Raw genomic sequence first — 27,377 nt, forward strand, 5'->3', positions numbered from 1 at the left:
CACTTATGATATGCTTGTAATTATACTTCTGTATACCATAGTAACATCTGACATAAGATCTAAGAACACTGAAGCAGGAGACTTTGTGAAAATTAACATTTGTGTCATTCTCAAAACTTTTGGCCGTGGCTGTAGACTCCCCTAGGATGGATAAACTGTAGGAGGCATGGAGAGCAGACCTGCCTGCTCTTGGTAGAGATGACTAGGAGGACTGTTTTGAAGACAGTACGAGATTATTGATTTCTTTTAGAGACAAGTTAATTCAGACAAAATTCTTGCACAGAGTGTACTATACCTCCCAGAGGTTACATAGGATATTCCCTCAGAGATCTCCAGACTGCCCCCCCCGTTGTTTGACAGGTACTGGTGCTTACTTTCATATGTTTTTTTTGTAGCTTTCCAGAGGTGACTCCGTTCTGGATGGAGGTGTTTGAGTTGATCAACTTCTGTCTGCAGCTGACCTTTCTAGTCTCTCCCACTCTGGCACTGTTGGGTATTTCAGATGATGAACAAAGATCCAGATGTACAAAACTCTTAATTTGTTATATTATGCCAAGAGAGAGATTATACTGAAATGCAATGCCCATTCCTCCTCCCCTCGGTGGTCTTGTGGGAAAATTCTATTAATGCTGTTCCTCCGCTGTACAATTTGACCTAAACTGTTCAAAATTGTCCTATAAAGTTTGATAGGGTATGGCAGCCATGGACGGCCTAGTGTTGGAATTCTTTTCCACCTGATTATCTTGCTTATGGGGCTGAGGTGCTGCCCTATCTTGCTTGATTTGTTAACTATTTTTGGCGGAGGGCCTTGATTTAGTATTTGTATTCCAAACAGACATTGTACTGGTAATCTTGATATTATCTAATCTGTTACAATACTGTTGTGTGTATTTGAACCTTATTCCATGCCAACGTTTCAATAAAGGAACATTTTGATTTGTAAAAATGCTACAAGGCAGTCAGCAAGTGGTTAAAAGCAGATTTGAAAGGACATTGGTGCCAGGTCTGCACCTGTACAGGGAGCCTTGGTTATTTAGGAAAAACAAAGACCTACTGTGTTCTGAGCCATGAATCAGTTCTGCACAGATGTACACTCAGAGATGCGTGGGCGGCACAGTGGTGTAGTGGATAGCACTTTCGCCTAGCAGTAAAAGGGTCGCTGGTTCGAATCCCAACTACTGCCTGGAGTTTGCATGTTCTCCCTGTGCCTGCGTGGGTTTTCTCCGGGTACTCCGGTTTCCTCCCACTCTCCAAAGACATGCTGGTAGGTTAATTGGATCCTATCTAAATTGTCCCTGGTATGTATGCATGTGAGTTAGGTGACCTTAGATTGTAAGCTCCTTGAGGGTAGGGACTGATGTGAATGTATAATGTATATGTAAAGTGCTGCGTAAATTGACGGCGCTATATAAGTAACTGAATTAAATAAAGAAATAAAAATAAAGATCAGTGAACGCAGTTCACTTGCAACTTATTGTGCTTGCTAGACCTCACTGTGGTATTCCTTCACTTCTGGTGTGATTGGCAGCCTTCCTCAGTTTCCCTAAACAGAAAACAGTTTCTAGCCCTCAGGATGCAGGTATAACGGATAGCAACAATGGGAGTAATAAAAACAGGACCTAAAAATGGATATAAAATAAATAGAGTCCAAGGGTAAGAATAAAATGTCCAATAATTTGGAGATGGTGTATCTTGAAAGCTGATGATGATGACAATGTAGGATGGAATCTTGGGTAACAAGCACTAAGAGACAGCTTTTCTCAAGAGTGAAGCCAACTCAGGATATCAACATAGAAAGAAACACAGAAAAGTATGCAGCATAATAAAAATACATCCAACACTTACATCTAGGTAAGGACTGGTATGCTCGTGGGAGACTGGAATCTCCTTGGATTATTTCCAGCGTCTAAAGCGTGTCCTGAGCGATCATTGAGTCCAGGCTGTGAGAGCCACAAGGAGCCAGAGAGGAAGCCAGCTAATCCCTTGGAGGCGATGATGATAGTCAGCTCGCGGAGCGATGCTTCTGGGCATGTGACGTCAGTGGGATGTAGAAGAACCACAACGCGTTTCAGAGCATGCGCGAGGCTCGTACAGAGCATGTGCGCTCCTTTCTTAAGTGTACAGGGGTAAGGAAAGGGCGAGATTTAAATGCTCTGCTCAGAGAGAATGTCAATTGGCTAATTGCTTGATGGATATACTGAACAGCCAATAGTATAATTAAACTATGCAGTAAGGATGGAAATAACATTTAAGCAAGGTCAATTATCGTTAATATAAACTCCATAATGGTTAAAAAATGATATATATATATACACAAACATGGTGGATGCTGGATACAATTTGTGATTAAAATAAATAAAAATGAATATGAATTTAATTATAAAATTAATGATCTGAATTAATAGATCAAAACAGCTGTTAGGTAAATGAGGCAAGTGTCAATTGATTTATAGAAGTATAGCTAACATACAGGTACATAGAGCGAATTTGATGATCGATGGCTCCCTAGCAGTGAATCTCAATAATGACGTCTTTTTCTCTTCAGGATATGAATTGACTGCCTTATGATGTCAACTGCTTGTTGGCTGGATTGGCATCCAGCACTACATTTCCTAGTGGGAAACCCTTGATCCAACCTGCCTATTTATTTGGCTTAAAGTAGAACTAAAGGGAAAAACTTTTTTTTCATTTTGGATAGAGGAAAGTAGAGTTTTAACCCCTGTAAGGTTTACTTCTTGCCACCTGTGTCCCATTGGTCAGTTCCTTCACTCCCTGTCCCATAGTCAAAAACAGGAACTGACAGAAAATCCCTCTGAAGTGAAGAAATCTCTTGTTCTCACCTGGAACCCCTAGAACTAGTGTAGCCATTAGAGAATATCCCCACAATTCCTGTTCTGGAGACAAAATTAGGGATTTTCTTCAACTTTCATTTTTGTTGAATGGTAATGGGGTGAATCTTTGTAGTAGGGTCTCAGGCAGCAATAAAACCCTGATAGGTGTTCCAATCCTTCTCCACTCTATCCAAAACTTATTTTTTTTTTTTTTTTGCCTTTGGTTATACTTTTAATAATAATAATGCCTTAATTCTAGACATGTTTAAATTACTTTTCTTTTTCCTTTTCATCTGCTAACCATTAGTTTTTAAATCTGCATTCACATCTGAGCAAAATGATTTTCAGGTGTTTTCAAGTATTTTTTTTTATTGTTTCTGCATGTGCATGCAAGTGTTTTGAAAACTTATTTCAAGCACTAGGAGAATATCAGATTCTATAGGCTTAAAAATCATTGAAAAAACAAATTTTACAAATCAATGTTTGATATACTGTACATGTTTTTAGGCATTCCCATTCAAGTCTATGGGGCCAAAAATTCCCCATTCTGCCTCAAACATAGCTCATGCAGCTTTGGAGTGGCAGGTGCCGAGCTATGGGTCCCTGGGTGCTCATACATGAACATCCAATGTAAGGGGGAACTCCAATGTAAGAGGATCTTTGATGTAAGAGAGAAAAGTTCAAGTAAAATGCATTAATTCATTTAAAGTATATGTCAACTCTCACCTTGTAAAACAACCAATTCCATTTCAAATTAAAAATCACATTGCCTCTGTTCTCAGCTGCAAAATGGATAAATAGCAGATAGGAGAAACAGCAGTAGACTGAATTTCACAATGAAAGACTGTGTGGGGGGGGGGGGGGGGGGGGCAGCGCAGCTAGAGAACTGACCACAGTGTGTTCTCCTGCTTAGTGTAGTCAGTTTTTAATAGTAAAGGACACACATGGACACCAGGGATTTCACACAAAGAAAGCAATACAAAGAGAACAGGATACTTTTTCATACAAGTACTTGGTACAGCAGGCACATACCAGGGATGTTAATTGTTCGGTTTACATACATTTGTTAAAAAAAAAAATCCTCTTTTTCGGCCCCCATTTATATGTAAAATATACAATGTGGCCCTTGTACTGAAAAGTTTTGGAGAGCCCTGCTTTAGAGGAACCTCAAGAAAAAGTTATAATGTAACCTCATAAAAATGATATCTACACCTCACAATATATTTGCATGATCAGCAGGTTGTAGAGAGTTATAAATAAAAGCCTAAAGATTGGGGTGTACTTAACCTCTCCCGTATAACAAAATTAAATTATAAACTGAAAAAAATAATACATTGACCCCTTCTTTGGTGGTCAGTGTAGACTAGAAATTTGTCTTCCACTGATGTCTTCTCAAGATACACTGGGGTTTTTACGGAACCCTGTATAAGAAAGGCTGGTATACAGGTACGGGAACTTCAGTTAATGCTTCCTAGGAAATATAAGCAAACAGCTCTTGTGAGGCATACATTCTACTTACTGTTTTGATAGGGCCACAACAATGCACTTATACAGTGCCTTAAAGTATTCATACCCCTTGAAATTTTTCACATGTTGTCATGTTACAACCAAAAATGTATGGTGCCTTGCAAAAGTATTCACCCCCCTTGGCATTCTTCGTGTTTTGTTGCCTCACAACCTGAAATTAAAATGGATTGTTTGAGGATTTGCATCATTTAATTTACAGAACATGCCCACAACTTTGAAGATTTTTTTTTTTTTTATTATTGTGAAGCAAACAACAAATAGGACAAAATAACAGAAAAAGTCAATGTGCATAACTATTCATCCCCCTAAAATCAATACTTTGTAGAGCCACCTTTTGCGGCTATCACAGCTCCAGGTCGCTTTGGATAAGTCTCTATGAGCTCGCCACATCTTACCACTGGGATTTTTGCCCTTTCCTCCTTGCAAAACTGCTCCTGCTCCTTCAAGTTGGATAGTTTGCGCTTGTGAACAGCAATCCTTAAGTCTGACCACAGACTTTCTATTGGATTGAGGTCTGGGCTTTGACTAGGCCATTCCAACACATTTATATGTTTCCCCTTAAACCACTCAAGTGTTGCTTTAGCAGTGTGTTTGGGGTCATTGTCCTGCTGCAAGGTGAACCTCCGTCCTAGCCTCAAATCACACAGAGTGCACAGAGTGGTAGAGGTTTTGCTCAAGACTATCCCTGTATTTAGCACCATCCATCTTTCCCTCAACTCTGACCAATTTCCCAGTCCCGACTGCTGAAAAATAATCCCACTGCATGATGCTGTCACCACCATGCTTCACTGTGGGGATGGTGTTCTTTGGATGATGTGATGTGTTGGGTTTGTGCCAGACATAGCGTTTTCTTTGATGGCCAAAAATTTAAATTTTTAGTCTCATTAGACCAGAGCACCTTCCTCCATACATTTTAGGAGTCTCCCACATGCCTTTTCGCAAACTCAAAATGTGCCATTTTGTTTTTTGCTGAAAGTAATGGCTTTGTTCTGGCCACTCTGCCATAAAGCCAAACTCTATGGAGCGTACGGCTTATTGTCGTCCTATGTACAGATACTCTAGTCTCTACTGTGGAACTGCAGCTCCTCCAAGGTTACCTTAGGTCTCTGTACTGCCTCTCTGAAAAATGCCTTCCTTGCCCAGTCTGTGAGTTTTGGTGTGCGGCTGTCTCTTGGCAGATTTGCTGTTATGCCATGTTCTTTCCATTTGGTTATGATAGATTTGATGGTGCTCTTAGGGATCATCAAAGATTTGGATATTTTTTTTTATAACCTAACCCTGACCTGTATGTCTCAACAACATTGTCCCTTACTTGTTTGGAGAGTTCCTTGGTCTTCATGGCAGTGTTTAGTTAGTGGTGCCTCTTGCTTAGGTGTTGCAGCCTCTGGGGCCTTTCGAAAAGGTGTGTATATGTAATGACAGATCATGTGACACTTAGATTGCACACAGGTGGACATCATTTCACTAATTATGTGACTTCTGAAGGTAATTGGTTGCACCAGAGCTTTTTATGGGCTTCATAACAAAGGGGGTGAATACATACGCACATGCCAATTATCAGTTTTTAATTTCTGAAAAATAGTTTTATGTATATATTTTTCTAATTTTACTTCACCAATGTAGACTATTGTGTTCTGATCCATCACATATAATTCAGATTAAAAAAACATTGAATTACAGGTTGTAATGTAACAAAATAGGTAAAAAGCCAAGGGGGTGAATAATTTTGCAAGGCATTGTAAATGTATTATATTGGGATTTTATGTGACAGACCAACACAAAGTGGCACATAATTGTGAAGTGGAAGAAAAATGATAATTGGTTTTCAACCTTTTTTTGCAAATATCTGAAAAGTGTGGCATGCATTTGTACTCAGCCCCTTTACTCTAATACCCCTAACTAAAATATAGTGGAGCCAAATGACTTCAGAAGTCACCTAAATTGTAAATAGAGTCCACCTGTGTGTAATTTAATCAGTATAAATACAGCTGTTCTGTGAAACTCTCAGAGGTTTGTTAGAGAACCTTAGTGAACAAACAGCATCATGAAGGCCAAGGAACACACCAGACAGGTCAGGGATAAAGTTGTGGAGAAGTTTAAAGCAGCGTTAGGTTTTAAAAATGTTTTCCAAGCTTTGAACATCTCACAGAGCACTGTTAAATCCATCATCCAAAAATGGAAAGAGCATGGCACAACTGCAAAGCTACCAAGACATGGCCGTTCACCTAAACTGACAGGCCGGGCAAGGAGAGCATTCATCAGAGAAGCAGCCAAGAGGCCCATGGTAACTCTGGAGGAACTGCAGAGATCCACAGCTCAGGAGGGTAAATCTGTCCACAGGACAACTATTAGTCATGCACTCCACAAATCTGGCCTTAATGGAAAAATGGCAAGAAGAAAGCTATTGAAAGAAAGCCATAAGAAATCCTGTATTCAGTTTGCGAGAAGCCATGTGGGGGATACAGCAAACATGTGGAAGAAGGTGCTCTGGTCAGATGAGACCAAAATTTAACTTTTTGGCCTAAAAGTAAAATGCTATGTGTGGCAGAAAAATAACACTGCACATCACCCTGAACATACCATCCCCATCGTGAAACATGGTGGCAGCATCATGTTGTGGGGATATATTTCTTCAGCAGGGACAGGGAAGCTGGTCAGAGTTGATGGGAAGATGGATGGAGCCAAATACAGGACAATCTTAGAAGAAAATCTGTTAGAGTCTGCAAAAAACTTGAGATTGGGGCGGAGGTTCACCTTCCAGCATGACAACGACCCCAAACATACAGCCAGAGCTACAATGGAATGGTTTAGATCAAAGCGTAGTCATGTGTTAGAATGGTCCAGTCAATGTCCAGACCTAAATCCAATTGAGAATCTGTGGCAAGAATTGAAAATTACTGTTCACATAATGTTCTCCATCCAGTCTGACAGAGCTTTAGCTATTTTGCAAAGAAGAATGGGCAAAAATGTCACTCTCTAGATGTGGAAAGCTGGTAGAGACATCCCCAAAAAGACTTGCAGCTGTAATTGCAGCGAAAGGTGGATCTACAAAGTATTGACTCAGGGGGGCATGAATACAAATGCATGCCACACTTTTCAGAAAATTTTAAAAACCATTTATCATTTTCCTTTCACTTCACAATTATGTGCCACTTTGTGTTGGTTTATCACATAAAATCCCAATAAAATACATTTACGTTTTTTTGTTGTAACATGACAAAATGTGGAACATGTCAAGGGGTATGAATACTTTTTTAAGGCACTGTAAATAACAGCAATATCTGTAGCATTGTAGCGACCTCCTGGGTACACAGAATTAAATCATCACTGAATGCAGTTTAATTGTTCCCTGTGGTGAATAGACGAAAACATGATAACATTTACTGAAAGTGTAACAAGGCGAAGTACCTAATTTCCTTTACCACTATTTACCACTATCAAAAGGATCTACATATATACACACAAGCATACATAAACATTTGAAGGCCAAATTAGATGTTAACAAACTATCAGCTTGTCTGCAATATTGTCCTTATACAACATAGATCACTGTGTTTACAGCATCCTGCACTGTTGCTCCTATATACAGACCCCAATATATTGGCAATCTGCAGACAGATGTGTATGGGGTCTGCTGGCTCATAGAAAATATTGGCCAGCCTGAGGCAGACATGGGGTCAGCAACACAACAAGGCAATAATCACAGAATGCAGGCAGTACTGTGTAGACCACTGGTGCCCAACATTTGGGCCAAGGGCCACATGTGGCCCTTTGGCAGATTATTATGTGGCCCTTGGTGCCCCTTCTGCAGACAGTAGTCTTGTGTTTTTCTTAACTAGGTGTTTAGGCCTTTGAAAAAATATACTTTAGAATGTATTCTAGTAGGTAGACTTTTTTTTTTTCTTTCATACTAATTTTACTTTTTTTCTGAGCTGGCCATTCTTTTTTTCATTTTTTTTCTCTTTAATGGTATGCATCAAAATCAACAGCATGTCATGGCACCTTTTTGTGAATCCCAAGAAACCTGAGTAACATGACTAGTACAGGTTATTACAATAATATAGAATCAGTAAGCACAATGTCTCGCATTACAACCAAACAAGTGGTCAAGCATGAAGGAAAATCATAAAAGCCATGAGAAACACAGTCATAAAAAATGGGGTGCTACATCAAAGAATGCGTAGATATGGTATAAGAGACTGGTATGCAATAGCAGATGTGTGGTCCAAGCCTCTTACCAGTCATAGTATTGTCATCAATGCGCACAGAGCATTTTGTCATTTTGTACAATAGGGGGAGTCTTTTTCTCTTTCTATATCCTTTCTCAGGTCTTTTATAATGCAAAGCATAGAGAAAGAGAGCTCTACCTCTCCTCCAATTCATTCCACGGAGTACCTGCTTAACAGCTGGGTTCCTCTCCACCCCATAATCCAGTCAAAGATTTAAAAAAATGCTGAAGTCCAACTATGGACTATTGACAACTATGGACAGGTAAAATTCACAAACCTAAGTGTGTTGTGTTGCAGTAGCATTCATCTTAAATGGCACTCAAAGCAACTAGCCAATTTTCTACAATGCATCCACAGTTAAACCCACCACATTACCCAATGTGATTCATCTGTACGTTGTAGTGTGCTATGGTGAAAAGCAATGATATGTGTGGCTTTTGTGTTTCTTACTCAAACACTAACTCCAGGCCTACAAAGCCCTCACTAGTCTGGGTTCTAAGGTGACTCTACATCTAAAAACCAAAATTCAAAAACCCCATTACTATACTGTTTTCATTCAAACCTCTAGTTCAAGATCACTACTACTGTTATTTGAGGATTGTTGCAACATAAACTCCACCAATGCTTATATTTTGGAGTTTAATTGAAATCTTAGCTACAAGAGCATTACTGTTAAGTCTGCTTCTATGGTGGATAGCACTGTTTTTTGGGACTTAGGCTGGGTTCACACCGCAGCACACTCCGGCTCACAGCAGGAGTCCGGTGTGTCTCCATTCACAGTTTCAGGTCCAATTTCAGCCCGAATGTTTGGCTGAATTCGCACTGGAGCCTCTGCGAAGATGTGTGAACCGGCTCCTTATAGAGCCGATCACAATCTCCTGCTATGCAAATTAAATGCGGGGAAAACCGCATCCAATTCGCATAGGTGTGAACCCAGCCCCCAAGTGGCTTGTTTTCAGACGTGTGTATGCATCTGGAGTATATGATCAAGTTGCTTGAAACATTATAAAGTTTGTATGCTTCTGACTCAATTTCCCTAACCCCCTTCTTTGCACTTTGTGCATTTTCTCCTTCTTTTGCACAAATATATTGAGTGTTCTGGGAAATTATATTAACAGTACCTTCAGAACTATATGTAGGAGAGGTCTCCTTAAAGTAGGGGGCATTGTGGTATACGAGCAGGGAGTGATGAGGGTGGTTATGCCTTGGCATTTTAAGTTTTGTACGAAGTTGGAAAAAAAACACAAATTGGTTTTACAATGGAACATGGCTACTGTAGTGTTTTTTTGTTTTTATGATTAGTGGTTTGGTGTACACTTTGATACTTATTGTCCATTAAAGTCTAGTAATGGTGTTTTTTAATTATCCTTATCCTTGAATCATCTCTGGTTCCACAAACCTTTGCTTTCATGTGTCTCAAAGAGTTCAGCTTTTGCCGCTGGACGTTGGCATTTGTGAGGTTAGTGAAACCCAGAAGACGATGCAAGTTGAGTCCACTGACACTGCTGCCTGATCTCCTGCATGCATGGCAGGGAGTTGGCCAGGAGCACACTTTTGGACTAGATAGTATCTGTTGGCATAACACCATCTCTAGTAACTTGACAAGTGACTAAAGAAGAATGTGAACAAAGCTGCGCATGGCTGCAGAATCAGTAGGAGCTGACAGGTGCCCAGATACATGGTGCTGCCAGCTGCTTAAAGACATGGATTGGCTGGTTGCAGTGCTTGGATAAAGTCCTTTAGCACCTAAGGAAAACATGTAAAAGTGACCTCCGCCCCATGAGCTGTGAACTACCTTAGCTGTATAGGTTGAATTTCCCACCCTTTTGGTGCCTCTAAACTTATAGAACTATGAGTCTACAATCGTCTGAGATTTTACCTCACTGACAACAACCTTGTTGATCCCTTAGGCTTCATGTACTGTACATGGGACGTTTTTACAACCTCTCTTGAATGATTTAACTTGACAGATAGTAACCCATGTCTTATGCCCTCCTCCCTGACTTTTCCATCAAGATCAGTACTACAACTATCGGTCCCTCCCCTCATGCCATGGTACTAGGTGTAATCCTAGACTATGACCTTCCCTTTCAGCCCTAAATCCAATCACTGTCAAAAGTGTGTAGGCTTCACCTCTGTAACATCTCTAAAATACGCCCCTTTTTAATCATTTAAACCACTCAGCTACTCATTCACTCAGTTGTATATCATTAATGCTGCTGCCAGACTCATCTACCTTACCAACCGCTCAACGTCTGCCACCCCTCTCTGCCAATCCCTACTCTGGCTTCCGATTGCCCAACAAATTAAATTTAAAATACCAACAACATACAAAGCCATTCACAGCTCTACCCCAAGCTTGTCTCAAAACATCACCCAAACCATCCTCCCAAGACCTTTTGCTCTCTAGCTCCCTAGTCTCCTCTTCCTATGCTCACCTCCAGAACTTCTCCAGAGCCTCTCTCATCCTCTGGGACTCTCTACTGCAATCTATCAGGCTCTGTCCTACTCTGCCCACCTTTAGGTGATTCTTGAAAACTCATTTATTCAGGGAAGCTTGTTCCACCTCCACCTAAAAACTGAACTTTCAATTCTTCCATCAGTTCATCCCTCAGAGTTATTACCTTTTTGTATCACTTGCCTCACCCTATTAGATTGTAAGCTCTTATAAGCATGGCACACCTAACCCTCTTGTATTGTATTGTATTGTAATGCACCAGTTCTTTCTGCCTTTATATTGTAAAGCGCTGTGCTGCTGGCACTATATAAATACTGAAGAAAAATAATAACATGCATACACAGAGAACATGAGGTGGCCTAGGGTAAAAGAAGCTGAAGTTTTTGACTTGTGATACTTTGTAATACTACTTCTTAAAGGCCAGAGCAGTCCAAGTTGCTCAGGATATCATTCAGAATCTGTTATATTATGTGGACACTAATTTAACATGTAACATGCCTTTCCTATCCCCTGTGGCCAAGTCAGTGAATAAGTTTCCTGGGCTGGCGGTGATTGTATAGACACATGACTGACAGCGCGATACCATAATAAGTCATATTGTAAGAGAAAGTGGAGTATTACTTCATTGTGACAAAGCCAGTTTTCAGATTATGGAATACATGTTGTGGTAAAAGATGTTTTCTAGTTTATGTGTAGATATATCCAGTCCTGTTTTGAACCTCTTGCTAATGAAAGGGATATACTGTACAGTATATTTTAGTCTTCCTGATGACCTTAAAATTATTTGCATATAAGAGATATTCAGTGCCTTGAAAAAGTATTCATACCCTTTGAAACTTTCCACATTTTGTCATGTTACAACCAAAAACGTAAATGTATTTCATTGGGATTTTATGTGATAGATCAACACAAAGTGGCACATAATTGTGAAGTAGAAGGAAAATGATACATTGTTTGCAAATTTTTTTTACAAATAAATATGTGAAAAGTATGGCGTGCATTTGTATTCAGTCCCCCTCAGTCAATACTTTGTAGAACCACCTTTCACTGCAATTACAGCTGCAAGTCTTTTGGGGGATTTTTGCCCATTCTTCTTTGCAAAATAGCTAAAGCTCTGTCAGATTGGATGGGGAGCATCTATGAACAGCAGTTTTCAAGTCTTGCCACAAATTCTCTTGACTGGACCATTTTAACACATGAATGTGGTTTGATCTAAACCATTCCATTGTAGCTCTGGTTTATGTTTAGGGTCGCTGTTCTGCTGAAAGGAGAACCTCCGCCCCAGTCTCAAGTCTTTTGCAGACTCTAACAGGTTTTCTTCTAAGATTGCCCTGTATTTGGCTCCATCCATCTTCCCATCAACTCTGACCAGCTTCCCTGTCCCTGCTTAAGAAAAGCATCCTCACGATATAATGCTGCCACCATGTTTCACGGTGGGGATGGTGAATTTAGGGTGATCTGTAGTGATAGTTTTCCGCCACACATAGTTTTTGCTTTTAGGCTTAGAAGTTCACTGTGGTCTCATCTGACCAGAGCACCTTCTTCCCCATGTTTGCTTTGTCCCCCACATAGCTTCTTGCAAACTGCAAATGGGACTTCTTATGCCTTTCTTTCAACAATGGCTTTCTTCTTGCCGCTCTTCCATAAGGGCCAGATTTGAGGGGTGCACGACAAATAGTTGTTCTGTGGACAGATTCTCCCATCTGAGCTGTGAATCTCTGCAGCTCCTCCAGAGTTACCATGGGCCTCTTGGCTGCTTCTCCGATGAATGCTCTCCTTGCCCAGCCTGTCAGTTTAGGTGGACGGCCATGTCTTGGTAGGTTTGCAGTTGTGCCATACTTTTTCTATTTTCGGATGATGGATTGAACAGTGCTCCATGAGATGTTCTAAGCTTGGGATATTTTTATATAACCTAACCCTTATATATGGGTTATACACAGGTGGACTCTATTTACTGTTTAGGTAACTTCTGAAGGCAATTGGTTCCACTAGATTTTAGTTATGGGTATCAGAGTAAAGGGGGCTGAATACAAATGCACGCCACACTTTTCGGATATTTATCTGTAAAAAAAAAGATTATAACCATTTATCATTTTCCTTCCACTTCACAATTATGTGCCACTTTGTGTTGGGTTATCACAAAAAATCCCAATAAAATACATTTACGTTTTTGGTTATAACATGATAAAATGTGGATAATTTCAAGGGGTATGAATACTTTTTCAAGGCACTGTATAGTAATAATCGTAATTACTGCATACACAGGCTCTGCTTCCTGCTGTGCGGTTCTACACTGTGGTTGTGCTTTATTGCTATATCCCATAGCTGGCCATACACACTCCATTTTATAATGCAATCAAATTTGTTTCCATTTTTTGTTAAAACTGCAAACCAAAGACATAAAATAGTCTTTATTTTTTTTGTAGTTGTAGTCCAAATTTCCCAATGGAACGTGGTGGAAAAATAAGATTACTTTTTACAATAAAGTTCTATCACACTTTACAACACAGTCAGTGTTGATGGGAGAATCCCTCCCACTGTGCTATTGTACTCTGATGGTGGGAGATTTCCCCTCCATCAGAAGTGATCACTGCCACTGGCTATAGCCAGTGGTAGTGATCGTACAAAAACACTGACAGGCTGGTTTTACTGAAGTTGGTCAATAGATCACTTTTAGTACAACCAGCCTGCCCATAGAGGGATTAAAATTTGGTTCAGCAGGAATTCCAGTGTGTGTGGTTCCCGATCATTAAAAAACAACTGGCTACTGCCCCACCTATAACTGGCCTTCACAGCAAGGAGCACACGAAAGGGCAACGCATGCAAAACAAAACCAAAGAAAATGTCCAACTCAACTCGCCAGCCAGTCTGCAACCAACCAATTATTTGCAAATGTGTGCTAAGACCCTGTTTTTAATGTAAACTATTAATTTGGTTGGTTGCAGACTGGCTGGCGAGTTGAGCTGGGAATTTTCTTTGGTTCCTGATCATGTTTCCACTATGACACTCAGTCATAGTAATAACAAGAGGTTTGTTTACATGTCAAATCGCATGTCAAATCATACCAATATGAACCAGGGCTTAAAGCCCAGACAATTTTGTTTTCCTAGATGGATAGAGAAGGAAAGGTTACAACCTCAGTCAGATTTCTACTGGTGTCTGTTTCACCTTTAAAGAGATTTCCTGTTACAGTGAAAGGAGGTCTGAAGAAGAGGAACTTTCTCCAATGGGAACACAGGCTGCAACAAAATGTAACATGTAATACTACAACAAAGAAAGATTAGCACCTCTGCATTTTTTTATTGCTGTCGGTGCCTTTTTATCTCTGCTACCCCTATTCTCTCTACTTCCTGTTCTGGTGGCACAGTTATAAGAAGTGAAGAGAATATCCCAAAGTGAAATCACAGATAGCAGGAAAATTCTAACAGAGGTTCTAACACTTTCCTTCCCACTCTACCACTCTATCCAAAACTGAAAATACTGCCTTTTTGTAAACCTGTGTTTAGTCTGTTATTTATGATCCTTACTATATGTTTCAGTCTTATATTATGCATTTGAAGACGGATGATCTTTTATTAGATGGACAAAATAATTTATTAAATGAAACATTAACTGCTTTGGGCACCGTTTTTCATTATTTTTTCTTTTTCTTCCTCAGGTCAACTTTGTAGCGTGCCAACTATTTGCCTTGCTTGCTGCTATCTGGTTTCGTACCTACCTACATTCAAGCAAAACTAGTTCTTTAATCAGACATGTAGTTGCAACCCTTCTGGGCCTGTATCTTGCACTTTTTTGCTTTGGATGGTAAGTAGACCCTGGTTAATGCACTTTTTAAAGTCCATGGTGAAACAAAATAATTTCTCTATTAAGTGACAGTACTATTGAGAATGCTTGACCATGATTTTTTTAGTTTGGTCACACACTTCTACCACGCTGAATAGCCAGGATGGTCAATTCACTTTCTCAGCTGCAGTTAATCAGTATTAGCCCATTGCCCCAGCCTGCTGATTGGAAAGTGAAGCAGCACAATTTCTGAGGCCATATCTGTTCTCTCCTCCTTTAAGGATGTTCACTGTGTTAGACTGACTGCACCATGCACTGCAGTAGTCTGATTGGCTCAGATAGCCTTCCTTCACCCAGAGCTGCTGTGTAGAGTATTAAGGGAAGCTGCTACATTCAGGTACTTATTTAGGATGTATTTAAAAATGCAATTAAAAAACATACCTAATTGCATTAATTGGTATTTTCTATATCTGCTTGTTCATCTTTAAATTTCATTATGTCACTTGCAGTAAAGCCACCAGTCTCTTCATTTATATCACACATACATCAGTTGCTGTATCGTGCTACAGTTTCATGTGTTTCCACCTTTAAGCCCTCGTTCACACTGAAATGTGGCTTTGAAACTTGCACGGTTTCAAACCCGCATTTCAGTGCAAGTTCGGGGCTATTTGAATGAACTGTTAACAGACAAAAAAATGAACATGCAGCATTTATCTTGACTCAATGCAGCACAGTGTACAGCAGGGCGTTATCCTGCTTTGCGGTGTACTGCGATGCATGTTTGTCAGGGCTCTGTTCCCCTAATGCGGAGTGCCAGTCGTTTTGTGTTTATTAAAAGCCAGCAGCTACAAAAATTTTAGCTGCTGACTTTTAATAAACAGCCACTCACCTGTTCCATGATCCAGTGGTGCACTCACCCCAGCTGTTTTCTCTCTGTGTCCTCCCTCTGCGGTGCCGGCATCTCTACTATGGGCACCCGACTGTCACAGCTTGCGGCTTCACAGCCGGGTGCCCACTGCGCGGTGCTGCACTCTGTGATTGGTCCCGAAGTCTTTTGGGACCTGTTATGTGTCCCGGAAGACTTCAGGAAGGACAACTTCCGCTTCTGATCACCTAAGGCGACCGGAACGGAAGTAAGAGTGGTTACCTGTCAAAATCATGTACTCGCTCCCCCTCGCCTCCCCAAAAGATCAGTTTCACAAACAGGAGCCAGGGAGAAGGCCTTAAAGCGAAACTTCCCCTTTTGGGTGGAGCTCTGCTTTAATATGTTGAGGGCGCTGTTCAAAATGAAGAGCACTGCATTGTCTTCAGGGATGTATTATTACAATAAAGTTACTATGCACCACGTGACAAAAATGTGTTTTGGCCATATATCTTCCATTTCAAAAAGTTTTATTATATGTTTAGACATGCACAACAGCAAACTCAATTCCATTTAAAAAGAGTAAAAAAGGAATTGAAGCACAAAACAATATGCCCTAAATGAATCGGAATATTATTGACTATGACCACAAGCATTTTTTAAGATTTCCCCTGGGTGATCATATAGCTGTGGGTGACCTGTCAGCACAAGGAGACCCTGATTGTCCTAGTCTATCATACTGTAGGTCACATCAGAAGAGGAGGAGCACAAACTAGGAATAATTTTTTAAAAAACAGCGCACCAGTCCTTAGATGTGGTGGCTGCATTCGTTTTATTTTTTTCAGACATTTTCCCTTAATTTTTACCTAGTAATCCTGGGAATAACACACTTTCTGTCCCCCGGTAGCTACACTAATTCGTCCAATATATCTATAGAGGCAGCCATGATTGTCATACAGGCTAGATTTAAAATGGGTCTTCATTTCATCTCTATTACATAGGGGCTAACGGGATTAGTAGTTTACAGAAGAAAGATAAGATTGTTTGCATACCCAACCAACTTTCTGAAATGATAAAGTGGCATACATTTTAGCACACAGTATGTAGGCACATCCCTGCCATGGTCCTGGTTACACAGACCACAAAGATCTAATATGCAGAAAATGATTGGCTAAACCACACAAGTGCTTTTTTTTCCTTTTTTATTTTCCTCTTTATTGGCTTTTTAAAATAAGTGCAGTAGTAGGGAGGTTGGATAAAAAGTTTAGTCTAGTGTAACATTTTTGTTAAAATAGTATATTTTTTATGGAGATCTTCACATCAGACCAAAAAGAGAGAGAACTAAGGCTTGACAAGAGACAGTGATTTGGTCTCAGAAGAGGTACAGTCCCTCTAAATGAGGGACAATTGGGAGCTGTGTTGTTTGTGCTTTCTTTTAAACTCATAGGATGTGATCAGGACACTGGATTTCTGACAAGATCAATAAGTATAATCTTTACTTGCTGTAAACATTCTTAGTCTGAAAAAAGAAAACATATGCAGCCACCACATCCAAAGACTGGTAAACTGCAACAAATCACATTATTTTTTATCCACTTAACGACTGCCCTATAGCAGATTTACGTGATTCTGCAGTTCCGTATTGGGGGCGCGCACACGCACGCCACTGGCACACCGTTTCTACTGTGATTAGTCACAGCAGATGCCGATCAGCGGGTGGCGGCCAATGGATGTCGGCCGCCACCCGCTGATCAGCGAGGAGAAACAGGATGGAGAGCTCTGTCCTGTCAGCAGGGATGTGGTGGATTTTGTTTCCATGCAAACCAGGGAACAAAATCCACCACATCCATTAGTAAAAGCAGCTCACATAATACACAAAAACACAGACTAGGCACACATTTTGTCCTTTGATTGCCCAAGATGTTTAACCCCTTCCCAGCCAGTGTCATAAATACAGTGACAGTGCAAATTTTTAGCACTGATCACTGTATTGGTGTCGCTGGTTACCACAAAGTGTCAAAAGTATCAGTTAGTGTTAGATTGTCCGCCGCAATATTGCAGTCCTGTTAAAGTCACTGACTTTCGCCGTTACTTGTATAAAAATAAACGAATACCGTATTTATCGGCATATAACATGCACTTTTGGCAAATCAGGGGTGCATGTTATACACTGACAGTGTACCTCACAGAGCCGCCATCTCCTCTCCACTCGGCTCCTCAGCTTTCACTTGGCTCTCACATCACACACACACAGTCCCGCCTCCACCATCGGCACTGGACCAGTGTTCTGCCTATCACAGAAGCTGGTCCAATGCCGATGGTGGAGGCGGGACTGTGTGTGTGTGATATGAGAGCCGAATGGAGAGGAGATGACGGCTCAGTGATTTCCTGATTCAGGCTGCTGGTGAGGGAGATGGTGAGGCTGCAAATGACGGTAGTTTAAAAAAAGGCCTTAATCAGCTGCATTTAGGCTGCATTGAGGACAATAATCAGGCTGCATTGAGGACTTTATTTAGGCTGCATTGAGGACAATAATCAGGCTGCATTGAGGACTTTATTTAGGCTGCATTGATGCATTGATCAGGCTGCATTGAGGACAATAATTAGGCTGCATTGAGGACATTAATCAGGCTGCAGATGGACGTTGATGGGCACTGACCCTTAATTTGCTTCAAAGTTGTTTATTTTAAAAATGTTTTTTTCCTGACACTTCCCTCTTAAAATGTGGGTGCGTGTTATACGCCGGCGCGTGTTATACACCGATAAATACGGTAAATAAAAATTCCAGCATATATACCATAGTTTGTAGACCCTATAACTTTTGCGCAAACCAATTAATATACACTTATTGTGATTCTATTTACCAAAAATATGTAGCAGAATACACATTGGCCAAAATTTATGAAGACATTTGATATTTAAATTATTTTAATTATTTTAATGGATATGTTTTATAGCAGAAAGTAAAATATATATATATATATATATATATATATATATATATATATATATATATATATAAAATATATTATAATTTATTTTTTGCCAAAACAGCCGTCTTTTTTTGTTTCTAGCATAAAAAAACCAGTGGTGATCAAATACCATCAAATAAAAAAAACACTATTTGTGGGGAAAAAATGACTTAAATTTTATTTGGATACAGAGTTGCATGACCGCACAATTGTCAGGTAAAGTAACGCAGTGCCGTGTAGCAAACAATGGCCTGGTCATGAAGGTCAAGAAGTTATTTTAGTTATCCTTTTAATGGTATATTTGTTTCAGATCAGTGACTTAGAATTAAAACCACTATTAGCTGACAGGCAGGCAACCAGCATATTTCCAGTAGTAGAAGTGGTAGGTGATGATAACACCAATATGTTTCTCTTGCTGGGTCTCCATTACCACATAGACATGTGATGCTGTATGTCAGTGCTGTATTCCCCTTCTTCATATGAGGAAGTGAGCAGTTTCTGTCTTGTCTTATTGTCCTCCTAACTTTGCTGTGTGGGTCCGTCTGCATTATTATTAGTGTGTTCCCTCTAGAACTATGAGCGTTAGTAAAGACAGTGTGACAGGAATATTTCACAATGGGTGTTGTTATGGAAACTATTAAAGCCTGGCTTTGTGGCCTACTTACATCTAGACCTGAAGATATACAATTATCCACCAATTAGACTAATTGTCTGTGCCCTTAGCAATGAACCCTTGTCGCTCAATTTGCTCACCTCAGAGCTGTTGCATCATTAAACACTTGAATTGGTCCTGATTTTTGCAAACCTCATTCTCTTTTTAAAAAACGTTTGGCTTTTTTCAGAATGCTAATACACTTGTTCTACTATCTGTAATGAATAAGCTTTGGAGTGCCTATCACCCATACACAGCAAAAGGAAACATTGCCATTGGTGCTGTAATAAATTGCATTGTGATTTTATCAGGAGCAACAAAATTATCGACTGGGCAAAAAACAATAAAAATAAAAGATGGGTGGAACTGGAAGATACAATTAGTAAGACAGAGTTGGGGAAAATGATCTGGGTACCTACACATATGAGGAATTTAGGAAAGAAATCACATAAGATGACACTTAAAACCTTTGAGACGTGGGATATGATACACAAAACAAAAAAGGAGCTATAACTCCCCATGTATTGCACTTAAGGACATGGAGTATTTTCCACTGGGGAAAAGTAACTTGTTCGGGAACTGGATTGAAAAAAGCGAATGCACAATTAAAAGATGTAATGGTAAGGGGAAGATTATGCACATTTCAAGAGTTAAAACAAAAAAATAATATAATGGTGATAGATGAATGGCGTTTTTCCCATCTAAAACATTTTTTTGATTCCCTCCCTCAACCAGATAATCTGCTACCGATGGAGAAACTATGTATGGAGGTAGAAAAAAGGAGGGGGATATCTGTAATATCGATATAAAATCCTATTAGAGGGAACTGGGATGGGAAAGCCGCCATACATCAGCAAGTGGCAGGAGGAATTAGGGTCACAAGTGAATGAGTCAAAGATGAGAAAAATCATGAGTTTGCTTTTTGTAGCGTCACAGGATAGTAATATGATAGAAATTAGTTTTAAATGTTTAGTATGGTGTTATTGGTATATAACTCCAGATAAAGCCCACAAGTTTCAAACGGAGATCTCGCAGTGTTGTTGGAGGGGGTGCGGAGAACGGGGAACTATGTCTCATATTTGGTGGACGTGTCCTAAAATGAGACAATTTTGGAGAGAGACAATTCAGATAACAAAAGAGGAAGTCCAAGAAGATCTGTGGGAGTGTTTATTCCACCGGACGAAAATACCAGTTAACCAATATATGAAAACCCTGGTCCCCTCACTCCTGAACGCAGCCACAAAGGTTAATTCCCAGACATTGGAAAGAGCCAGGTAGCCCTACGTTGAGGAACTGAAGTAATAGAGTAGATGATATCTATAATTTGGAGTACCTGAGATTTAGTGGAGAGGAGGGTTGGGCAGGATTTGAGAGAAAATGGAAGGACTGGCACTCATTTAAGCTTCCTTTGAAGTTCGCAGAGATGGTAGGAGCTTGATTGGTCTAGGAGCTGGTACCGAGATAGATGTAAGCGACATTAAAAGTCGGTTCCAGAGCAGGAAAGGGGAGTGGAGAGGATAGTATGGAGATGGGGGAGGGGTTTCAAAAGTTTAGAGGTAATTTTGTATCTAGCTGCAGAGAAGAAAGTCTTTGGGCGATGAAATGTATGTTATTAATCTGTATTGGAACTGTTTTCTTTTGTACTTAAATTTAATAATAAAAAAAGATATTGAAAAAAAAAAAATCAGGAGCAACAAAATGACATCTCTCTTTTTTGGTCACTTTCCATATGGGCCTTTTGCATTAGGTGTGCACCCCAAAGCTCAAACACATATGAACGCCACTTGCTGTCACAGGGAGGAGGCTCTGGTGGTAGGAGGCAGTTGATTAGGAGCATATTATGTTATCCCTAAATATGGGTGGAACGTATTCCTAAAGTTGAACCTAGCCTTTAATATAATGGGGGCATTTACACTGGCCACTGGCACCCCCAACCACCTACCTGGTGCCGCCCCTGGATAATGTTAATGCACATGGGGTGATTAGGGTGTGCCCAGGGACCTCCAGCACACCCTGTGCATATGGGTTATATTGTAAGGTGAGCCATCATTCCTAGAGGCAAGGATAATTACCCAAACCTGGAAACCCAATTTCTGGAAGGTTTAACCCCCCACTTACTTGGGAACTTCAGAGGAGAGATCTGGTCACCCAAGTTCCCATCACTCATTGTATTTAATACATTTAATTTTCCTAGTCTCTTTCTATGTATCTTTAGCTATGGAGAATACTGCAGGGAACACTGATATTTTGCCTATTGGGACATAAGCATGATAAGGCCCCTTTCATATGGCCGATCCAATCAGGTCAACCCACCCCTAGTATTTTTTTATTTCTGTAGTAGGTGGGCCTGTTCCCTGCCAAGGCTATGTACAGCACAATGATGATGTCATCGCTATTTGTATTTAGTGCTAACCCCCAAAAGGACTGCTGATTTGTGTCTCATATTCTTTCCCACTAGTGTAGCAGCAGCCAGACAAACAGTAACATTCACTCCTCTGGTTCAGTAAACAATCTAGGGGTTGCCTTTTTAAGGTTTATTGCAGATTAACGTGGATGGGGTTTAGGGAAGCTGTGTGATAATGCAAAACACTGAACAACAATGTAAGGACACTCTTAGCTGTGCAGCTACTTCCCAGGACAGTCCCTTCAGCAGTAGTACATACACTCACTGGCCAATTTATTAGGTACACCTTGCTAGTACAGGGTTGGACCCCCTTTTGCCTTCAGAACTGCCTTTGTGGCAAAAATTAAACAAGGTGTTAGAAACATTCCTCAGAGATTTTGGTCCATATTGACATGATGGCATCACCTAGTTGCTGCAGATTTGTACTCAGATTCAATATGTGGATAGTATAGGAAAGGAACAAAGAGCAACAGAGAACATTGACCTGAGGTGTGCCGGGGTCACATGGTCAGTATGCCTAAAAGGGGGCATACCCAAGTATGAAATTAAATGAAAAATAAAAGAAAAGAAGAAAGGGGGAATGGGTGGGTGAGATCCGAGAGCCTACAACCACAAGGGAGGAGGCAAACAAGGGCAGGCTTTATGCGGCCTGACTCCCCCTACAAACACAGGCTGACCTGCGGTCAGTCTTACGCTTGTACTCGGAGTCAATCTGTGGATAGTATAGGAAAGCAACAAAGAGCAACAGAGAACATTGACCTGAGGTGTGCTGGGGTCACGTGGTCAGTATGCGTAAAAGGGGGCAAAAATAAACACAGTAGGATGAAAGCTTAACAAACAGATTTATTTACACACTGAATTAACATTTAATCCGCCAAATTGACAAATGCTTTTGACATCTCAAAAAATGGCGCTGGAATATACCTGGAGAAATAGGACGACCTCCACCTACCTAATTTCTCAATTATATGAGCCGGGACCCCTTGGCACGAAGCCGCGGAAGCCGCACCTATCCTGAATGAATGGCCAGACTACGCTTTAGAGTCCAGACCCAGATTGGCCAATAGGGTACAGCAATGAAGTATGAACTGAACTGCGGAGAGGGGAGCATTGGGAGAAGGCAACAAAGAACCATCACTGGGTTTGTCAGATGTAGCCCTGACAAGCTGGTCTAAAACCAACACCGGGCACCAACACCGGGCACCACACCATGCCAACTCCCGTTTGCTGCATCTTGCAAACATGCAGATGTAAACAGAAGTGGCCGGGGTGTCTAACCAGCTGATTGATCAAAAGTATGTGAGACCCTGGGCCAGAAACCGTAAATTCCCATGGCCTCAAAAAACCCTAAAAGGCCAGATAAATCGCTGCCTTTAGCACTAAGCTGGGCAACAGCCCAAAAGGAGACCTTGTGAGCATGTCAGACATGTCACAAAAAATGTTACCCGTGATGGGAAGTCTGCTGACCATGGCAGGAGGGCTACACTTCTGGATCCCTTTGAGGATGGCTTTAATAGGGTGCGCAGAAAAAAATGTAACAAACCGCCCCCGTGACTTACCTGCGACCAACCGCCCCCCCGAAAAACACATCGTAAGAACGGGACCGACACATGCCAGTCTTGTGTAATTACCAGGCCGAGTTACCTGAGGCGTAACAGGCAAATTTAAAAATGTAAACTCAGGCCATGAAACCTGAAAACGTGTCAGGCTACTGAAGTGGATGGTAACATGTAATAATGAAACAGAAACCGAGATGTAACATATGTAACACGGATGAGGAGACTTGCCACTGCACAAGCCAATTAAAAACGACCAACTCAATCCGTGCGAACCTGAAAACGAGACAGGTAACTGCAGTGGAGATGCCATGATCTAACCGTGGAGATGTAAACTCAAAATGACGAAACATATGAATGGTACCTAGCAAAGGATAAAATGACAACCATGAACTGATTGAAAATAACGTGTAACTGGGTGAGGATAAACTGCGTGAGAATCGTGAGCAGACTGAGAAAAGTAACCTGTCATAGGAATGTAAGCAGCGTGAAGGAATGTAACTGAACGTGAGCAGCATGAGAAATGCAAACTGCATGAGACACGCAGGTTGCACGAGAAAGTAAATTGAATGAGCAACGTGAGATACATGAGAAATGTGAGTAACACGGGAAAATACAAGGAACGTGAGTAACATGGGAAAAATAGAGTAACATGAGAAGCGAACATTGCATGAGAAGCGAACATTGCATGAGAAACGTAAATTGCATGAGAAACGTAAATTGCATGAAAACTGTAAATTGCATAAGAAACGTAAATTTGTACGGGATACATAAGCTGTGTAAGAACAGATGAGGAGACTTGCCACTGAACAAGCCAATGAAAAACTATCACCTCTATCTGTTAAAACCCATAGACGTGATGGGTAACCTGCAGTGGAAGAACGTAGACGGCCCTGCTGTGAAACGTGTCACACACTGAAATACGTACCTGAACTGCCTAGGAGTCACCAAACAGACTCCTGAGAATCCCGCTGCAACGTAGAAAACCACCACGACGAAAAAAAACAATGTACACAGCAACTACTCAGAATAAAGCGTATGTACCTGAAACATCAGATTTGAATAAAACAACCCCTGAAAAACTGGTGTGAGGAGAAACAAAAAATACCTATCTGAATATAGACGGGAAAACAAAAAGAAAAAAAAAAAGAATGCAACTTCGTGCTTCCAGTAGATGTGAAGAAAAAAAACACTAAAGACAAAAAAGGAACATAAACATACAAAACTATCACTCAGAAACAGAAAAACAAATGTACAAGAACGTGAAGTTTGATAACAGAAACTTATCGAGACACATGCCCTGAAACGTACCAGAGTAAGGTGGCTAGTTGAATGGTACGTGACCCTCCCCGCATGGAAAACCCCCTCAAATAATATGACACATGTAAAGATTTTTGGTGGTCTTGTGGGTTATGAAGAGGAATATTTTGGAAAACCACCACTACGATTTGCATTTGCATAAGTGAAAGCAGCAAGAATGTTCCGAATCTGAGGAACGCTGTAACCTATATTTGGCAATCGCACTCTCGTTTAAATAGCACTTGGACCTTTTTTTTTTTTTTTTTTTTAAGCAAATATATAATTCACATTTGAATGCAGCCACCTGACCCCTGAGCCTGCCCTGCCGCCAAACCTGAGCAGCCCACCCAGCATCAGACCAAACCAACCAGGGCAGTAGGATCAGCCCACGTAAGGATGATAAAAAACGGTGGGAAGACGAACTCCCCCTTACCTGCGCCACGAGATCCCCAGAATGATCGTTGCAAGGAAAATGCTGAGCTGAGCCTTGCCACGAGCCAGGAGAGCGCCGCCGCCGAACGTCTCCCTCGCTTGTCCCACAATCCGGAAATGACGTCAGAGCCGCCCGGAAATGACGACAACGCGAGAGCCTATGACCACGAGGGAGGAGGCAAAGGAGGGCAGGCTTTATGCGGCCTGACTCCTCCTACAAACACCTGTGGTCAGCCTAATGCCCTGTACACACGGTCGGATTTTCCAATGGATAATGTTGGATCGGAGCGTGTTGTCGGACATTCCGACCGTGTGTGGGCTCCATCGGACATTTTCCATCGGATTTTCTGACACACAAAGTTTGACAGCAGGCTATAAAATTTTCCGACAACAAAATCCGATCGCGTCAATTCCGACCGTGTGTGGCCATTTCCGACGCACAAAGTGCCACGCATGCTCAGAAGAAATTCCGAGACGGAACAGCTCGGTCGGGTAAAATTAGCGTTCGGAATGGATACAGCACTTTCGTCACGCTGCAGTGTCAAAAATTGTTTAATGCAGCGCACTCTCTTCTTCTTTATAATGTGAGAAGAATGAAGTAGTTTTGCTGCTCGTATTCACACAGACTTCTCAAACTTATTTCTTTATTATTTATTGGGATTCCTTCAATATATTTAGATTTGTCACATCTGACCAAATTTGTTTTTGGTTGTTTGTAATATTTTTTTTCGTGGCTGGTTTTTGTATTTTTTGGGGGGTTTGTTTTTTTTTCCAGGCTGTGTTTTTATTGTTGTTTTTGTTGTGTTTTACTCTATAATATTTTTGTGTGTGTTTTGTGTGTCAAGTTACCACAACACCATTGATATCTTGTATTATTTATAATCTGTAGGAGGTTGCTTGGTGTTGGTGTCTCTTGTTAATTTCACATTGTATTTTGAAATGTACCTGCCTCCTCACAAACAAACTGTCCTTTTTGAATGCAAACACACATAGAGTATAATTGAACAAAAATTTCATTTATTAAGGGCTCACAACTAAACAAAGAGGGAGGCAACGCTGGAGAAATAGCAGAAATGGGTGAAGCCTTTGGCCCCCAGGGCACACATCCACTATTTTCAAGCAAAATTGGTGGCCTGAGGAGTCCATATCTAAGGGAGTGCAGTCTGGTCCAGAAGTCCCACAGATCCGGAAAGCAGCAGATGACATCTGTGTCCCCAGGCTGTGGTCATACAAGAGGCTTCATCTTTTGTCAGACCAGACTGAACCCAGGCCAATCGCTCTCTGGTCTTCCTTCCACACTTCCTTCCACGCTGTGGCTCTGGTGGTGGAGTTGTGGCAGCAGGAGGAGGTGGGTATTGGGTGTTAGTTCACCACTCACCCCCTTACTTAGGACTTTATAAAGAAGGTCCTCACATAGTTTGCGTTGACCCTCCTGCATGCCCTGCAGTTTTGTGGCAGCCATGCAGGCAAAGGCCTCTTCAGGAGTGGGTAAGGCTCTGAGGGACGCAGAAGCTTCCTGAATTAGCCTGAGTGCTGAATCCTGCATGTGAGTCGCCTTCCTCGCTCTTTTGTATGGAAGGCGGAGGGGAGGAACCTGCGATTCGGTCAGGCTTCGACTTATCCCTGGCTTCTCCTGGCTGACACTTAGCCCCGCCTCCTCCTGGCTGCAACTTAGCCCCGCCTCCTCCTGGCTGCCACATTCCACAGCCTCCTCCTGGCTGAGGTCTTCCTGTGTATGAAAAAGGGACATAGTTTTAGTTTTTTATTCATCAATCACACACAATTTTCACCTCCTGACTGTTGCAAATTGAATATTAACAAATATAACAGACTATCCTTCTAAGCCCAGCATTTTTCATTCTTGTCCCAATTTTTGGTGCCCACTACTGTCTATTGATATGTCAAACACTTTTTTCAATCAGCAAGTAGTGATCAATAATGACATCTAGTAAAGATCATTTCTTTATTGACCAGAAATCTGTAGAAGAATGCTATACCTGGCTCAAGCTGGGCTCCTCCACTTCTCCCTGGCTGGAAGGCCCAGGTTGGACATCGGAAGCCTCAGCTGGGGTGGAAGGAAGAGTGGAAGGAAGGGTTGAAAGGGATTCCCTGACTTCAGTCTGGTCTGACAGAAATCGCAGTCTCTCATAGTACCACAGCCTGGGGGCATAAATGTCATCTGCTCCAGCTCCTGATCTCTGGGAATCCGTGACCTTCTTGCGCTCCCTAAGATAAGTGCTCCTCAGGCCACCAATTTTGGCTTTTAAATAGGGGATGGTTGCTGTGGGGACCACCGGCTTCACCAACTCCAGCAGTTTCTCCAGCGCTGTCTGCCTCTTTTGTTTATTATTGTAATGGGGGTGTCTCACCTG

General features: G+C 41.2%; 1 protein-coding gene across 1 annotated transcript in view; it reads left to right on the forward strand.

Moving 5' to 3' along the window:
* MBOAT2 (membrane bound glycerophospholipid O-acyltransferase 2) overlaps nucleotides 1-27,377 on the forward strand; it is a 319,612-nt gene that overhangs the window by 93,953 nt on the left and 198,282 nt on the right. The window contains exon 2 of the mRNA XM_073625406.1: nucleotides 14,704-14,849. Within this exon, the coding sequence (XP_073481507.1) occupies nucleotides 14,704-14,849 (146 nt within the window). The remainder of the gene's footprint in view (nucleotides 1-14,703; nucleotides 14,850-27,377) is intronic.

This window comes from Aquarana catesbeiana, linkage group LG04, assembly GCF_042186555.1.
Source record: "Aquarana catesbeiana isolate 2022-GZ linkage group LG04, ASM4218655v1, whole genome shotgun sequence".
NCBI classification, from domain to species: domain Eukaryota; kingdom Metazoa; phylum Chordata; class Amphibia; order Anura; family Ranidae; genus Aquarana; species Aquarana catesbeiana.